At 44.2% G+C, this 19,037-nt stretch overlaps 1 protein-coding gene across 3 annotated transcripts in view; it reads right to left on the bottom strand.

Moving 5' to 3' along the window:
- Window positions 1-19,037, bottom strand: part of LOC100701293 (acyl-coenzyme A thioesterase 4) — a 37,991-nt gene that overhangs the window by 7,984 nt on the left and 10,970 nt on the right. For 2 of the 3 annotated variants that reach the window (XM_025909121.1, XM_019361184.2), the window contains exon 9: window positions 15,761-15,841. The exons of the other annotated variant lie outside the window; for it this stretch is intronic. In XM_025909121.1, coding sequence (XP_025764906.1) covers window positions 15,761-15,841 — 81 coding nt within the window. The remainder of the gene's footprint in view (window positions 1-15,760; window positions 15,842-19,037) is intronic. 3 annotated transcript variants of the gene reach the window in all.

The following is a 19,037-nucleotide window of genomic DNA, read 5'->3' on the forward strand; positions in this document are numbered from 1 at the left end:
AGGTCGCTGCCTCACAGAGTCAGTCTCACCACCAGTTGCAGCTAAAATGTCAGTCATAGCATCACCAATCAGTGGCCTGTCATTGTCAGGGTCAGGGCCTTGGATCTGCCCAGACACAGTCTCTTCACTTTGTAGTGGCAAATCCTCTTCGCTCTGTAGTGGCAAATCCTCTTCTTGACAGTGGAGACTCAGATGAGGCTGGAAGGACTCTGCCAAAGGGTTAAGCGGAGTCTGCCTCTGTCGTCTCCCTGGAACTGGCCTGAGGTACCACTGGAAGGTGCCACTGTCGTCATCATCCGATGTGTCGCCATTCCCTGGCTGCTGCTGTCTACGCGGAGGTCTGAACTTCTTCCTTGTCACCGTTGGAGAGTCTTTTTGGGGCTGAACAGTCTGTGTTGATGGCTTCTCAAGTGGTAGGAAGTCACAGGGCAGTAGGAGATTTCTGTGCACCACTTTATCTCTGCCTTGGCCATTTTCAGGGCTGATCACGTACACTGGACTGTCATCTGCTTTCCTCTCCCTCACTTTGTAGACTTGGTTCTCCCAAAAGGACTGGATCTTTGCGGGACCACCTCGAGGAGTGAGATTTCGGAGGAGCACTCTATCCCCAGGCTGAAGATCTCTCCCTTTAACTTTCTTGTCGTAGTACGCTTTGCCTCGAGCAGCTTCCTTGGTAGCAGTTTGAGAAGCCACTGTGTACGCCTCCTGCATTCTCTTTTTCCAGCAGCTAACATAGTCATCATACTCCACATGAGCTTCATCCCTTTTCAGGTCGAAGAGCAAGTCGATGGGCAGGCGTGGGGAATGTCCGAAGATGAGGTAATATGGGGCGTAGCCTGTTGCCTCATTCTTCGTACAGTTGTACGCATGGACGACTTTAGCTAGCGACTCTTTCCAATCATCCTTCTCCTTGTCCTCCAGGGTCCGCAACATGGACAGCAGGGTGCGGTTGAATCTCTCCACCTGTCCATTACCCTGTGGGTGGTAGGGTGTCGTGTGGGAGCCCTGGATACCAGAGTTCTTTCAATCTTGCCATGAGTTTGTTTTCAAACTCCTTGCCCATGTCGTGGTGTAGTCTGGTCGGGAAGCCAAACTTGAGTGCAAAGTCATTGAAGAGCTTGTCAGCGACTGTTTTAGCTGCTTTGTTCTTCGTTGCATAGGCTTGGGCAAACCTCGTGAAGTGATCCATGACAACAAGTATATACTCGTAGCCCTGGTTACACTTTTCCAGGTGAAGGAAGTCTATGGACACCAGCTGGAATGGGTAAGTGGACTGGATCGGGGACAAAGGTGCACGAGTCTGCTTACTCGGTTTCTTCTTCTTAAGACACTCACATTCTTCTGTAACAAAGTGTTCAACCTCTTTCGCCATCTGCGGCCAGTAGAACCTGTCTCGAATCAGGTCGAGCGTCCTTTCCACCCCTAAGTGGCCCATGTCTTGGTGGAGTTCTTTAAAAACCAGGGGACGATAGGCTTTAGGGACCAGTAGCTGCTCTCCACGTGATGTTTGGCGACGCAGGACACCATTCTGGTCGACGTGAAGCTTCAACCACTGCTTGAGTAGTGCAGCTACTGCAGGATGCTCTGACTTCACCTCAGTTCTACTCAGTCTTCTACCCAGCGACTTATACCAGAGCACTCTTGCCAGAACTTCATCTGCTTCCTGGCCTCTGCGTATCTGGTCTGGTGTAAAAGACTGGGTAGTGTCAGAATCTTTGATTAATTTCAGAGCACTAACCTGGATAACTCCAACACCTTGGCAAGGGTCTCTCTCCTCCACTGTTACAGACTCCATTGATGCGCTTATGGCTTCCTGTCCAACTTCAGCTGTACAGCTCTTCATGTAGCTGTCAATGTCCAGCGGCATTCGCGACAGCCCATCAGCATCTGCGTTGGTCTTGCCTGGACGGTAGCGGATGATGAAGTTGTAGCTGGCCAGCTCCGCGACCCATCTGTGACCTGTGGCGTTAAGCTTTGCAGTAGTGAGCACATATGTTAGTGGGTTATTATCAGTGTACACCACGAACGATGGGGCATGGTACAAATAATCCCGGAAACGTTCACAAATCGCCCACTTCATAGCCAAAAACTCTAATTTGCCAGAGTGCAGGTGGTACTTTTTCTCTGCTGGACTCAGAGTGCGGGAGCCATATGCTATGACTCTCATCTTGCCTTGCTGCCGCTGGTACAAAACAGCACCTAGCCCAACCTGTGATGCATCACAATGTAACACAAAAGGCTCTGTGAAGTCGGGGTACCCGAGAATGGGGGGTCTTGTAAGTGCATCTACAAGCTGGTTCAATGTCTCTAGGTGGGAGGTCGTCCACTGAATGGGCGCCCATGATGGTAAGTGGCCTTTACTTTTCTTCACCTCCTTTTTGGACTTGTCGGCTGAGACTGGAGCAGAGTTCTCAGAAGATGGAGGGCTGAGCAGGCTGTAGAGTGGATGGGCTACACGGGAGAAGTTGGGGATGAAAGGCCTGTAATAAGAGAGGAAACCAAGCATCTGACGTACCTCTCCGACGGTTGCAGATGTCTTTTCCTTTAACGCCATCACCGGGGCCAACTCTGCCGGGTCCATTGTGTAGCCTTCACCTGTTACCAGCTTTCCCAGAAACTTGACACTTCGCCTGAACAGTTCACATTTCTTTGGGGTCAGCTTAACACCATGCTCTCTGTAACGATGGAGGACAAGGCGGATATGTTCCAAATGTTCATCAAAGCTGCTGCTGTGCACCAGGTTGTCGTCCAGGTATAGGAGGCAGATAGTGTCTCTGAGGCCTGCCATACAGTGCTCCATGCTTCTCTGGAACTCAGCGGGTGCGGAGCTCAGGCCAAAGGGAATGCGTACCCACTGATAGAGCCCCCAGGGTGTGATGAAGGCGGTTAAGGGGCGGCTTTCTTCATCCAAGAAACCCTGGTGGTACGCCTTACCCTGGTCTAACACGGAAAACCAGGAGCTCCCACCCAGAGCATCAAACATGTCTTGGATCCTTGGGATTGGATGGCGGTCTGGGACTGACTTGCGGTTGAGCTCCCTAAAGTCACAACAAAGGCGGAGGGTGCCGTCTTTCTTGCGGACACACACCACAGGTGATGAGTAGGGGGACCGCGATGGTGTGATCCAGCCTTTGTTAAGCAGGTCTTGCAAATACTCTTTGACTTCGTTGTGCAGGGGTTTTGGAATGGACATGTAAGTCTTTTTCACAGGAGTTGTGTCATGGAGGCTTATATCCCTGCATCCTCAGGGATGGTATGCAGCCAACATCGTCACTGTCATATGCAAACGCCTCACATTCCTCTCGCAACATCTTCCTCGCAGCCACTCGCTGATTTTCATCCAGATGCTGGAGATCCACCGGTGGGTCCCATGACTTTGGTCTCTGTTGGTTCTCTCGTGTCTCTGTGTTACTCGGGTTGTGTGACTTTAACTCTGTACCACTTTTGTTCTCTTGTGTCAGCTCGTTTACTTTAGTCTGGATGCCAGCTGCGTATACAGTCTTTACTGGTTCAAGGTATCCAATCACTTTACGGCTGTCCAGATAAATGGTGTGGTCTGTAGTGTTAGTCACAGGGATGGGCACATATGGTACTTTTCTGTCTGGGATTTTCACCAGTACATCATTGACTATTACGCCCTCTGGTGGTGGGTCAGCCCCATCAGGTAGAAAGAGCATGTCTTGGCCCCGGGCATGTGAACTAACGTGTGCCCGTACATAAACTGTGGTGACTTGGTTTGCTGACAAAGGCACTCTTCTTACACCAGTTCTTACCACACCTGTCTCTGGGCCTTCACTGCTGTTCTGCACAAGCTTGACAACATTATGTGCAGTGCGTACAGTTATTTCAAATGCTTTACTCACATAGTGTGCTAGTTGTTTTCTTCCTCCTTTGATTTTTACTTCTTCCTGGTTCACGATAGCTTCAATGACATTGTAGCCGATGATGGGATCACTGGCCACAGCCGGGTCACTGGATACCAATATTGGAACTTGCAGCTCACTGGTTGGAGACAAATCACTGCCTAGTCTGAAGCTGACTTCTATCCAGCCAATGTAGGGAATGGGTGTGTCATTTGCAGCAAACACTGTGAGCGTCTCATTGTCTAACAGTTCTGAAACGGGTCTGACGACCGTGTGGGGGAGGTGGTTTTGCCGCCAGTTTTCATTTACTATGCTGGACTGTGCCCCTGAATCCCACAACACCTTAGCTGGGCGATTGTCCATAAAACAGTTCACAGTACATCTGTTCCCCACTAGGCTTACTAACCGTGACTTTCGTTGAGGGGGTAGATAGTGAACCTCAGTTACCGCTGATGGGACACTAGCTGCAATTTCTTTGGAGGATATTGGTGGGCTTGGCTGTTCGTTATGGGACCGTGGGCTTTGGACTACTGTTGGTCCCATCTCAGTAGTCCCTCCCCGTTTCCCGATGACAGTCTCGGTGCTCGGCATCCACGGGAGTAGTGGGCCTCTCGCCCACATTTGAAACAGTGCAGGCAGTTCTCTCCTTTCCCCTCTTCTTTGCACTTTTTACAGCCTTTTTCTTGTTGCTTTGGTGCCATGGTGCGGGGACTGGTTTCCATAGCAGCCATAAACATTTGTTTCATCTCTTTACGTAGTTCTTCTATAATCTGCTGCGTGTCTGACTTAGTCTCTTTATTTTTCACTGTTGTCATGGCCACCGTAGCGGGGGATTCTCTGGGTTTGGAGGGGCTCTGAGCAGATGTCAGGGCTGTTTGGCATTCTGTTTGGAGCTCTTGGACCTTGGGAATCTTGGCTGCAGTGGACCTTTTCCATTTCTCAAATCTTTCATTTTCTAGCTTTGAAGCTTCATTGACTTTCTCAATCAGTTCTTCATCTGTTATGGTTATGTCGTTTAGGAGGGACAGTAGCTGATACTTGATAGAGTCACTGAGCAGCCCAGTTTCAATGGAGCGGAGGAATTTGCGCTGGATGGTGGCTCTGCTATACAGTTCATCTGTCTCCTCATTTGCCGCTTTCCATAACAACTTCTCTTTAAGTTCAATGGCACGAAATACAAAGTTTAAGGCAGTTTCTTTGGGCTCTTGGGAGATATTGAGGAGCTGATGGTAGAGCTCAGTGGGGCTGTCTACCCTATAGTGTCCCTTTAATATGGTGAGCAGTTTGCTAAGTGTTAACCCACGTTTAATCTCCAACATGTCTCTTAGGGGCGTTCCTGGACTAATGGCCCTAATTACTGCTTCCACTATTTCAGTCTCCAAGTGCCCTTTTTCACTCCCATTCTCAATCTGGCGAATCAGGCTGAGATAGGATAGCTTATCCTTCTGCCCATGCTCTCCAATCTGCCCACAGATTTTAAACTCCCTCCTCAATGTTACCTCTTGAAGAGTTCGCATCGCCTCTGGTCGGGCTCTGGGTGGAAAATCTGCAATCTGTGTTGGAGTAGCACATGTGGTGTCCTCAAGATCTTTCTTTTGCCCAGACTCTGTGCCATGGAGTTCCCTTTCTAACTGACACTCTCCTTTGCTTAGTCTCTGGATGTATACAGCAATGTCTTTATAAAACTGTTTCACTTGATCCTCTTCCTCATTTTTCTCCACATCATCAAACATGCCCTCTGCCAACCTGATGAGTGTCCTCTTGGTCTTGCTGTGAGACTCTGCGCTGTCCAGGCCGGAACATTTCAGTCGCCTGCAGACGTCCACAAGATGCTCTCTCTCCAACTGCCACAAGGCTGCACTCACTTCGTCACGCAGAGGTTGCAGGGATTCCATTTCTTTTGATTGAAGGTTCGTCTCCTGGGAAAGAAGGTGGGTGGTGATGGTGTTGACTCACTAGCGCCACCTCCTGCCTGGCTCGCCAAAATATGTTACACCGCTGAAATGATGGGCCAACTCATCTCCCATGCAACATATTTATTTTTACAGAAAAACTGTAAAAACAGAAAAATGTCTGATTAATCAGTTCTTTCGGTGCGCGGGCCGTACGCTGCCTCTTCACCGCTGACACTACTTCTTCTAGTGTAGCAAACATTACTTTATACAAGTAACTTATACAGTTCCATATTCATATGCACTACTTGATAAACTGCTTAAATCACAAAAATACATTTCACTGTATGCACAAGCACCATAGTGAACTCTCCTTACAGTCTTATCTTGTTTTTAATTCTGTTTTAATCTATTTATGAACCGGTCTTCTTAACTGTCCCAGATAGCAAGACGACATTGAATCTATGTTGATTTTTCATCCGAACCGTCGTATATGGTCGGGGTTGAAATGCCAATGTTGTAACAACATTGAAATACTGTGGTAAACCGACGGTCTTACTATAGAGATGTTGTAACGATGTTGATTCACCGTTGTTTTTTTGTCATTGATATTTGATCTATTTATAGTCGACCAGGTGACAACAACAACGTCGAGAAAACGTCTATTTATAGTTGACAATCATTCGGCTCCGGTCACCATCAAAAACCATCGATTTGTAGTTGAGCATTAAATTGCATTGCAACTGATCGGGTATAAAGTACCAGAGAAAGTAGATTTATTGTTCATTTGTTATCAATGACTTGGTCTTGTTCACCAGCTTTAAAAAATCGTGTCTACATGCAATTTATGTATAGTTGACCGGGAAATTAAAGCAGCGATCACTTGGACTATTCCGCAGCACCCCTCTCACATTGGTACATCCCCCCAGGTATTCATTGTCTTCTACAGTAGAGCGGGACATTTGATTTACTCTCAGCGGAATTGACCGGAGAAGGCATCAGTTCATGCACTGCACTGGCCTGCACCACGATTAGTATAAGGTAAGAATGAATGATTTTTTTTTCCTACTCGTTATTTCCATGTTTGCATTTGAATAACAGTAAAAAACTCGTTAATGTTGTACATTAACGAGTTTTTTTTACTGTTATTTACGTTGCTCCCACAAAATGTGGGAGCCCGAAATTGTGTCTACTTCTTACAATCCGGCAACAAATAAATTGCACTGCGAACAAAGTATATCAACAAAGAAAACATTTTTGTTTCATAATTTTTTCGTTATATTCCCTTACAAAGCTAGCTTTAACGCTTCGAGGTTTCCTTTGTTCTTGCCGTCGCCTCGGCGCTTGACCCAGACTTTCGCTCTGTAGTTGCTTAGTACTACAAAAAATTCTAAATCTGTGATATATGATTGATAAACATAAAGTTTACTGTATAAACATGTTCAATGACTTTGTTACTTTTGATGATTGGAGAGCACTCGCTTCAATTCGCACACGAAAACTTTAGACTCAGTTTGAATGCTCACGCAGCATGCCCACGTGACTGTACGTTGCACGCTCACCTAACTTTCCGTTGCACGCGTACATGACTTTCCGTTTGTGCCTTGAATAATGAATAAGGCTACATCCACACGTACGTACGCAGCGTATTTTTGAAACCGCTGATTTTTCTATGCGTTTGCACCTTTTGTCCACACGTAATGTATGTCTGGCCGTACATGTCTGTGTTTGTATTTCCAGGCACATTTCACGAAGCAGAACGCAGTCTTCAGAGATATCCACGTGAACGCTGTGATACGTCTGACCTTCAGTCCGAAGAAGAAACCCAGACCAGTCTTAAAAGAAAGCACAAGTAAAACCTTTTTATTCACAAACATATCTTTGATTGTTAAGAATTTATGATCTTGTCTTTTATACATATCTGTGGTGCATGCATAATGCAATATCACCACATAATATAGTCCAAAAAGTGGAAGTTTGTAAACTTTTTAAAAATGCAAAGCCGTGTACACTTGTGCACTTCAAAAATTCATTGTATACTGTACCTTCTTGCACGTCTCTGTTTCCTGTGTGTGTTGTTAGAAATCAAACTAACTTTAGGAAACAATATGCCAAAAGCATATTTACAATTACTTAAGACCGTTTTTAATTTCTTTTCTTTAGACCAAATCCCCTGTACACATATACGGACTCAGAGGATGAGCAGCCTACAAAAAAACGGTTTCCCCAGGCCCCTCGAGTGAAAATACCAGGTAATAAAATACTGTCTAGTGTCTGTGTACATATCTGTGTCTGACACGAGGAAACTTTTTTGACAAGTTGTCTGTATTCTTAAATATTTAAAAAATTATCTTTTTCTAAACAGCCCTCATCACTCCGCAGTCTGCCCCCCGGCCCACTGATAGCAACCATCATAATGCCCCACCCAGCTTCCGGCACCTTTCGCCACTCCGGCACAAACCGACACAGCTTTGCGATCTCGCCAGCATGCAGAGTCTGATGTCTTCCCTATAGATGGTATGCTTTTAAAAAAGCTTTAAAGCTGCATCACAATGTCATTGTACTCTTATCTAAAAAAAAAACCCAATTTATACTCCTGAATGTCATCTTGTTGTGATTTTTTTTTTCTGTAGATTCCAGAGACTCTGTGAGGCCACTATTACAAGGCAAGTTTGAAAATCTTGGAATTTCACAGTTTACATGGTATAACAAATATATGTGACAGGCAAAAACTAGTAAACACTTTTAGCAGTTACAAGAACTAACAAATGAATATCCAACAAAAGGGAATAGAAATACATTGTACTGCCAATACTTTGGTTTATTCTTTGTATGACTTGAAAATCAGGCTTTAAGGAAAACTAAATGACATGTTTCTATCATCAATTACATGAAGTAAACACACAAGCACTTGCATACACATTTAAGACATGAGACACGCTAATTCCATTTCATAAAATGTGTCTATAGGTGAGACGCTTTGCGTTGATTGGTGCTGCTGGACCACACTGGAGGTGCGAGTCCGCCGTGTAATGGTTTATGCCATTACAAAGGAGCTGGCCTCTGTACTCAACTGGGCAGGGGAAAAAAAACCAAGGACCAGACAAAGCAAAAAAGGGCATTTAAAGAGACAGCGCTGTGCAGATGCATATTTGGTAAGTTTTAACATTTATTGTAGTTTTATGAGCCTAAAGTGAACAATAAAGGGATCAATTGATGTGCTGGGTGCGTTTCACATTTCCTATGTCTGTTTTTTGCTATATTACTTTGTCTTTCTTAATAACAAGACTTTCATGTCCGGTTAATCTGGAGATGGAGTCTTTGGTCTTCGGCTTGTTTTGTCCTCGGGTTGTACACTTTGTACAGCCCGAGGACCCCATGTTTTCTTTTTCTTTTTTTTAAAGGATACACGGCACACCACGCTAAGACATATCACATTTTCAGCTTATAGCTCTTTGGGAATCAAATGCGGCAGTTTGCTGATTTCCGCCTGGTGACTTTCATGTTTATCAGCCTAGGAGTTTACATACTTTCTCCCTGCTGAAGACAATTAACAAGAGCTTATTCATGTGCTCTAATTACCTTTTTTTTGTCTTTGTTTTTTTGTGTGTGTGTATATTTTTGTCCTAGATGGCCTGGCACAGCAGGTAGGGGCGAACTCTATGTCTGAGTTGGTCTTTGCTCAAGCAGTCCAGAAATGGCTCAGATATGCTCCAGATCGTACGGGTGGCGCGCAGGACGCACATCATCCATCCCCATCCCGGAGTAAATAATAAAAAGTGACGTGAAACATAGAAATGTAAATAGGAAACTTTGTCTTTTAATACAGTATTTTGCAAATGATACATGTCTATTGACCTTTTTTGTTTTTTTGTTTTTTTCAATAAAAAGCAACTGTGCGAAAGAGGTGGAAAATCAATACCATAGCCCAACAGTGTTTCAATATCAGAATCTGACATTGTTTCAATGTCAACAGTGTTAGAAAATATAACGTCGAATCAATGTCAGGTTTCAACATTGATTCAACATCAAAACCTGACGTTGTTTCAACGTTAAAAATGGGTGCAAGAGTGATGTTGGGTCAACGTCACACTTCAACGTTGCTTCAATGACGTCGCCTGATATTGACTCAACATTGTTTCAATGTTTCCTTGCTATCTGGGGTATTTATTAAACTAGATCTCTTTCAAATAAATGTTTTTCTTAACAATTTTTTTTTTACAACATTCACTCTTCATGAACTAAACATAAATAAATTCACATTTTCTCTTATTGTGCAAAACATATATATTGTGACTTTAACCCAAAAATACCTGCACCGAGCTCACAGAGTTTCGGTACAGTCTAACACTTGGATCGGCACAGGCTAATAACTGGACCAACTTGGAAATTAGCTCTTTAGCTTAACATTCGCCATACACAAGACATTTATCATTAATCACCACTGCTGTCTGTCACTTTTATAACCTCTGTTTCCTATTCTCAACCACCCAGCTTACCTGTAAAAACAGAAAAATGTCTGATTAATCAGTTCTTTCGGTGCGCGGGCCGTACGCTGCCTCTTCACTGCTGACACTACTTCTTCTAGTGTAGCGTCAGCTACCGATGCGTACAGGACTGAGCGCCCTCTGCTGGTGGAACTTGTACAACAGTAAAACTGACATTGCAGTGGCCTTAACTAAAAGAAAGTGTCTCTGAGCATAAAATAAAATGGGGGGTACTATATGTCTCTATCTTTAACATAGTGCCACACATATAATTTAAGTCCAGTTCAGTCTGTTAATGTTGATAATCGTTTCAAACGAACGTTAACAGGTGTGTTGCTAAGCCTAAGAACTTAAATAACAAACTTGAAATGTACCCGTCCCATTTTCCCCTTTATTGTTTTTTCTCTGTGCTGTAAATCTTCTGTCCAAGAGGAAATCTGCTGCTGTTCTGAGAATGAGCTACCAAAGCTTTTTCTGAATAAATTAATAAAGATCCATTTATGGAAAGCTGTCATGAAGGCAGTTTTGTCTTTAATTATATTCAACAATATAACACATTTGACCACTTTTAAATGATTTTTCTAACTTTAATACGCTACAGTTAAGGTTATATACCTAATTTCTAGTAAGTGGCCCAGCCCCTCCTATATTTTTATGTATGTGGCCCTCAGTGAAAAAAGTTTGGACACCCCTGTTTTACAGCATCCTGCCATGCGATTGCATTTGTCCCTAACATTCGGGAACTCTCATGTTAACTTTTATCAAGTGGAAAAAAGTTAGCATTCATCCTCCAGCTTCACTGTGTTTATGTTATGCTAACATAGCTGTGTCGCTAGCGATCACGTAGCACATCATTATATACCAGCTAGTCCAACTTCAGTAACCCTACAAAAGTCACTACTGTTTAGTTTTCTGTCTGCATTTATGTTGGAAGTGATAGCAGAGCTGTACATTTGAATTTTTTCAGAAATCTCTCAGTCAGAACATGGTATATCATGTTTAGGTGGAAACTATCGACCTAACTTCCTGCTAATTTCTAACTCCGTTAAATGTAATAAATTCTGTTTTCATGGATGCCTGGATGTTAAACTTAATTGTTATACCTGGAAAAGCAGAAACGCTGATCATTTTATTAAAGATGAAAGAATTTAGAGAGTTTTTAAACTCTCAGTGATGGTGACTTTGGGACCTTAAACGGAGGGAGTTTTGGACCCAGATTACTCCGCGAGGCTCCTGACTACAGTAGCCGTAATGCTCCGACAATCCATTAAGCGGTGCGGCTTCGTAGCTTACCAAAGTCATACTAAAACATTTTTTTGAACGCTGTGTACCACATAAAATCAGTTTGAGGTCAGTAAGCACAACCAGAATTCATACATAAGGCGCACCGGATTATAAGGCGCACTGTCGATTTTTGTGAAAATGAAAGCATTTTAGGTACAGAAAATACAATGTGTCAGAATTCCATGCCAGCCAGTCTGTCAAGCTGTGTCCCTTTTGCACTCCTCAGAAATTGCAAATGAAGGCTGGTGGGTCAGTATTGTGCCCTGCCAGGTCCTTGAGGGTATATCTTCTTGAGACACAGCCCCACAGAGGAACAGACGAGCTGTTTGTCTTTGTCTATTGCAGAGCTAATTGACTTGTCACTAAGACAAGGCTCTCTTATTGCATAATGAAGACATATGAAAAGGCAGGTAGGCTAGCCTCTGCAGGGGTGCATGCACATTCCACAGAGAATCTTGCAACCTCATGAGCTTTATGCAAGGCGCATCTCCGTCAGAGATCTGTGCAGTGGCCCTTTTGGATTAATCAATCTACTTTTATCAGTTCTACTTCATGAATTGCAGTTCATTTAGTAAACACGTTCTGAGGACAGTTCAGCTGGACATGGTCTGACCATATATGCCTCAGATGGCTTAGAGTGATGCTAGCTTGGCATAATGGTTTGCTAGTTAGGTAGCTTTCAACTCATTAGCAGCTAGCCTTAGTATTTTGCAGGGTCAGCTAGGACTTGGTAGCATATTGTGCCATCTTAGGCCTTGTATTTGTATATAATTATATATAGTTCTTACAATGATGGGCACATTAGTGACCACACATTAGTGACCAATGAACACACTCTGTGTCATGATCTGGAGGTATGACGTGAAAATTCCAACAGGCACCTCCATCCTTGAGCGGAGCCATCATCCCTCCTGCAGTCCTGCACAACTGAAGCCGATTCTGGGTAATCAGGTTGAGGATTTAAGCTCCACAGAGACTCTCTTTCATCACCAGTTACACAGATTCTGCACAAAGATGTAAACACAAAGCGCGGACCTGACGCTTTCGCACCCGACGGCATATACACGGACACGCCGTTGGGGCTGAAAGCCGACAGCTCACTCATTTTGATGCGTCGGCGTGTCCGCACTTTGTGTTTACGTCTTTTTTTACGCTAGATTCTGAAGCTGCAGATTCCATCTTTCTCCAGCCAAAATCGACTGAACCAGCAGCAAAAGTAGGGCCAAACTACGCTTCACATAAACATTGTCGTGAATTCCCTCTTATTTGCTGTTTTGCCTCCACCACGATAAAATCACACTTCATGGACAGCTCTCTCTCTCTCAGTGTACTTCAAGAACAGTTTCCCATTCGCTTGCTTATTACCTACCAGTCTACCGTTGTTTACAGTGCTGTCGGCCACTGTGGGTTTTTTTTTTTTTACTTAAATGACTTCCGACAAGAAAGCCGCATTTCTGGTGTTCAATACTGAAGAAATGTAAACTTTTTAAAATTATGCAAAATTGCACAACGCTTAGCTGTATCCCTAATAAAAACCTCTGTAACTTAGCTCTGCTTCACTTCAGCAGCATCGAGTAATGTTCATATGTTGATTCATGGTTTTCTTCAGTTTTTGTTCTATTGCAGAATATTTTTAAAGTTATCTGCTATAAAAAGCAAGGCCAGGATTATCGCCTTCATGTTTTTCTGTTTTATTCTCAGTTACTTTGACACAAAGACATCTGCTGTGATGCTTACACCTTTGATAAAGTCTCACAAGTGTCAGCTTTCTTTTTATAGATATAAAAATATGGATATGTACTCATAAATGATAAGAAATTTTTGAAATAGAAATTAGAAAATAGAAAATTTTCTAATTAAATTAGAAATTTCTGACTGTCTGAGGCTAAAACAATTGAATCGAATCATCGATCGAATCGATTCGGGACCTTGTGAATCGGAATCGAATTGATTCTAGAAATCAGTGACGATACCCAGCCCTAAAGGGAACACCAAGGCATTCCCAGGCCAGCCTGGGTCTGCCCCAGGGCATCCTCCCGGTGGGACATGCCCAGAACACCTCCCCCAGGAGGCATCCTTGTCAGATGCCCGAAACACCTCAACTGGCTCCTTTCAATGTGGAGGAGCAGCAGCTCTACTCTGAGCCCCTCCCGGATGGCTGAACTTCTCACCCTATCTCTAAGGGAGAGTCCAGCCACCCTTCGGGGGAAGCTCATTTCCGCCTCTTGTATCTTGTTCTTTCAGTCACTACCCACAGGGATCGACAGGGATGTGGATCAACCGATAAATTGAGAGCTTCGCTTTGATGCTCACTTCTCTGTCTTCACCATGACCGCCCGGTGCAGCGTCTGCATCACTGCAGCAGCAGCACCAATCTGTCTGTCAATCTCCTGCTCCCTTCTCCTGTCACTTGTGAACAAGACCCTGAGATACTTAAACTCCTCCACTTGGGGCAGGAACTCGTCCCCGACCCAGAGTGGACATTCCACCCCTTTCCGGCTGAGAAGCATGGCCTCAGATTTGGAAGTGCTGATCCTCATTCCCGCCGCTTCACACTTGGCTGCGAACCGTTCCAGTGCGAGCTGGAGGCCACCATCCGATGAAGCCAACAGAACCACACCATCTGCGAAAAGCAGAGATGAGATTCTAAGACCACCCAAGTGAAAGCCTTCTGCCACTTGGCTACGCCTAGAAATTCTGTCCATAAAAATTATGAACAGAATCGGTGACAAAGGGCAGCCCTGGCAGAGCCCATGACCCACCGGGAACAAGTCCGACTTATTGCCAGCAATGCGGACCAAGCTCTTGCAACAGTTGTATAGGGATCGAATGGTCCGTAGCAATGAGCCAGACACCCCATACTCCCACAACACCTCCCACAGGACGCCGCGAGGGACACGGTCGAGTGCCTTCTCCAAGTCCACAAAACACATGTAGACTGGTTGGGCAAACTCCCACGCGCCCTCAAGTATCCTCGAGAGGATAAAGAGCTGGTCCAGTGTTCTGTGACCAGGATGAAAACCACAGTGTTCCTCCAATATCCCTAACCCAGGTTCGACTAACGGACGGACCCTCCTTTCCAGCACCCTGGCATAGACTTTCCCAGGGAGGCTGAGGAGTGTGATCCCCCTGTAGTTGGAACACACCCTCCGGTCCTCCTTAAAAATGGGGACCACCACCCCAGTCTGTCAGTCCAGGGGTACCGCCCCTGATCTCCAACATTGCAGAGGCCTGTCAAACAGGACAGCCCTACAACATCCAGAGCCTTCAGGAGTATTCCTTCCACCGCCCGACAATTTTCTCAGTTGAAGTCAGCAGCGCTCCATCTGCACTATACACAGTGCAGGTCGAGCAGCGCTTTCCCCTCCCGAGTTGCCTGATGTTTTGCCAGAATCTCTTTGAGGTAGTCCGAAAGTCTTTTGTCATGGCCTCTCCATACTCCTCCCACACCCGAGTTTTTGCTTCAGCCACTGCCCGAGCCGCGTTCCACTTGGCCTGTCGGTATCTATCAGCTGCCTCCGGAGTCCCACAGCCTAACCAAGCCCGATAGGACTCCTTTATCAGCCTGGTGGCTCCCTTCACCTCTGGCGTCCACTGTTTGGTTTGGAGGTTACCACCACAACGGGAACAAACCACCTTGCGGCCGCAGCTCAGTACAGCAGCTTTGGTAATGGAGGAGCTGAACATGGTCCATTCGGACTCAATGTTTGACATGAGGGTGGCTGTGGCTCAGGTGGTAGAGCAGATCAGTTACTGATCGGAAGGTTGGTGGTTCGATCCTAGGCTTCCCCAGTCTGCATGTCAAGTGTCCTTGGGCAAGATACTAACCCCAAATTGCCCTCCGATGCATTCATCGGAGTGTGAATGTGTGTGAATGTAGTTATAGTTTGCACTTGCGTTTAGAAGTGCTTGCATGAGTGGGTGTGAATGGGTGAATGAGGCATGTTGTATGCAGCGCTTTGAGTACTCCGGGAGAGTAGAAAAGCGCTATATAAGAATCAGTCCATTTACCATTTACATGCAGCTCAAAATTGACATGCAGTTGTTCGCACTAAAGGAAACCACCATCATTTCATGCGGCTACCATATCGGCACCAGCTGTGGTCTCAAGGCTGGAGCTGAACTACAAAAAACTCACAGGCGTAATCACAGGCCAAGCCAAGTCTTTTTAATCTCATTTCTAATCTTACTTCAACCACCTTGTTCACATAGGAAGTCATGTCAGGAAACTTACATTGAGTGCTGACTCTTGGGTTGGCCAGTTCTGATCATCCTCACCTACAAGCAGCAACAGAGGACACTGTAGTCGTCCCACCTGAACAGACAAAAACAGTAAAAGTTTTGTTTTTTCACCTTTTTCAGTGATGGCAGTTTCATTAAATTATGCATAGCTTTCTATCATCTCTTGCTGGCATGGTCCTACAGGTTTCTGTTGTTCATTTCTGTTCTCTTGTTATGAGTTTTGAATTCTTGGTTAAAGATTTTAGCTGTGTCATAAGAGACCTTGATCTGTAGGTGAAAGGCAGCGGTCATCACCGCCTTAACTTGGCAGAGCTGGAGTTGGAGTCCCACACTTGAGTCCAACTAAGTAAGGTGCAAGACAGGACACTTTGGTCTTTTGGTCTTTAACACTTTTGCCTCACAGCATGAAGGTCCTGAGTTCAACTGAGGATGTAGTTGGGCAGTGGAAAGAATACTCCTTAATCCCACTGACATGCCTTGTCTAAAGTAAGCAGACTTGGGGATGAGGGGGATGACTTGCCCATCACTGGGAGAAAAATGGTTGAATTAGTTCAACAACTCTTAGTGGCTAAAGGCTCTGGATGTTGTAGGTCCGTCTTAGTTGACACAACTCTGCAACATCGCTTGGAAATCTGGGGCAGTGCCTTGGGATTGGCAGACTGGTGTGATGATTCCCATTTTTAACCCCAAGGTGTGCTCCAACAATAGGGGAATCACACTTCTCAGCCTCCGTGGGAAGGTCTATGCTAGGGTGCTGGAACGGAGAGTTTGTCCCTAGTCAAACTTTGAATACATGAGGAACAATACAGTTTTCATCCTGGTCATGTAACACTGTATCAGCTCTTTATCTGTTCAAGGATATTTGAGGGAATATGGAAGTTTGCTCAACCAGTCTACATGTGCTTTGTGGACTTTCAAGACATACAACTGCACCCTTCGGCATGTCCTGTGGTCCTGGTGTGTGTTGGACTCCACTAGGGGTGCCTTTGTCACCAATTTCTAGGTATAGCCACATGGTAGGTTTCCACTTTGGTCACCTCAATGTTCTACTCTTTGCAGATAGTGTGTGTGGTCCCATTAGCTTCATCGGGTGGTGGCTTCCAGGTCACACTGGAGTGGTTCGCAGCTGAGTGTGTGACGAAAATGAAAATTAGCACCTCCAAATCTGAGACCATGGTCCTCAGTTGGAAAAAGGTGAAGTGCTTACACTTGGTCAAGGACAAGTTGCTGCCCTTAGTGGACAAGTTAAAGTAACTTGGAATCTTGTTCACGAGTAGGGCTGGGTATCGTCACTGGTTTCTAGAATTGATTCGATTCCAATTCACAAGGTTGCGTTCGATTCGATCCATGATGCGATTTGATTTGATTCAATTTTGACAGTCAGAAATATTATTTATCTGATCATTTATTAACAGTGTTGGGCAAATTACTTAAAAAATAATTAATTATAGTTTTAATTACTTCTTCAAAAAGTAACTGAGTTAGTAACTGAGTTACAAGATTCTAAAAGTAATTAATTACTAGGAAAAGTAACTATTGCGTTACATTAAAAAAAAATGTTTAAAGCTCTGGGGTCCAGGGTATAATTGGCCATTTTTGACTACTTCTACATTTCACCTTTAAAAACTATTTACTTTGCCTAGTTTGTAGTGATGTGTCGGTCGCAAACGAAACGGCTCTGTTTTTTTTTCCTTTCTCTCACCCTCTCTCTCGCACTTTTTTTTGCTTCACTCTGCATGTGAGCGTTGTGCTTGCGCTGAGCAGTGGGGGGAGGGGCAGTAGTTACACCAGCAGCAGCACAGGAACAGAGCGGGAGGGAAAGAGAGAGAAAGAGAGCCAGAGACAACAACAAGAAACAACATCGTCACATTAGAAAGGTATAGTAATTATCCACAATTATTTTCAGTTGCGGATAATAAAGGATTCAGAAAGTTTATTCATGCAGTGAATCCTATGTATGCAATTCCAAGCAGGAAAACACTCTCCCAAAAAATCATCCCAGGCCTATATGACAGAGAAAGTGGATCTTCTTTTTGTTTTGCATATTATAATTTATATTTTATTGTGTTGTGGTTTGCAGTGTTTTGTGTTGTTTCAGAGTTTGTACGTGTTTTGGAGTTTGTACGTGCTTTGGAGTTTGCACATGCTTTGGAGTTTGTACGTGTTTTGGAGTTTGTACATGCTTTGTCTCTAGGGGCCACCGTAAATATACTTTTATTTATTCACTCCACATAAAATCTAATAAATAAATTATAAGTTCAAAAACCAACTATTTAAATTTCAACTTTTAACTATTAAAAATTTTCAGCTTATTCCTTTTAAACAAATTTAAAGTGAAAAAATGATAGGGTGGGGCCAGGTTTCACAATGAGCTCACCCGAAACCCTGGCTGATTAGGTCCCACACCCACTTTCACACCTTGGCGCATGTGATTAGAGGATCACCAGGGGGTCCTTTGTCCCTCCTTGGGGGGGATACTCCCACTGGGTTTAAATCTGGGACTCTCGGCCATTTGACCTTAGAACTGAAGAAGCTTCTCGGATGAGAGGTGAAACGTCTTCAAGCAACTCACAGAAGTCCAGACGCTTTTCTTTGCAAACTCCTTTGACTACGATGACCTGGATGACTGAGAACCTTCACAGACATATCTCACAGCTTCTTCTTCTTCTTGGATGGCAACCAATGTTAAGGCGCATTACCGCCCCCTGGCTCACAGCTCAGTGGACATTTAGATGAGAAAACATATTTGACACATTTAAGGAAAATACTAATAAAATAAAAATAAACAAAATAAATGTTCCCTTTAGAAATTTTTTTGCTCTTTTTTGCTCTATAAAATAGTTGTTTTCTTTTAGAATCACTCATCTTAGCAGTAGGATATACATGAAAAGAGAAAAGAAATTAAATTTGATTGAAAATGTACATTTTTTGCGCTCTCTGGTCAACTGACTCAGTGAATCAAATGACTCAAAAAACCCGATTCACTTTGGTGAGTGACTCATTAAAACTCGATTCAGTAAAAAGAATCAAATTTACCATCACTATAACAGAGTAAATTTGCCGTCACCTCAAAATAACTCAACATACAGCCATTACTGTCTAAACCTCAGGCAACAAAAGCAAGTACACCTCTAAGTGAAAATGTCCCCACACTGTCAATATTTTGTGTGGCCACCATTATTTTCCAACACTGCCTTAACTCTGTTGGTCGTGGAGTTCACTAGAGCTTCACAGGGTGCCATTGCAATCCTCTTCCACTCCTCAATGAT

Source organism: Oreochromis niloticus, linkage group LG7, assembly GCF_001858045.2.
Source record: "Oreochromis niloticus isolate F11D_XX linkage group LG7, O_niloticus_UMD_NMBU, whole genome shotgun sequence".
In the NCBI taxonomy this organism is placed as follows: domain Eukaryota; kingdom Metazoa; phylum Chordata; class Actinopteri; order Cichliformes; family Cichlidae; genus Oreochromis; species Oreochromis niloticus.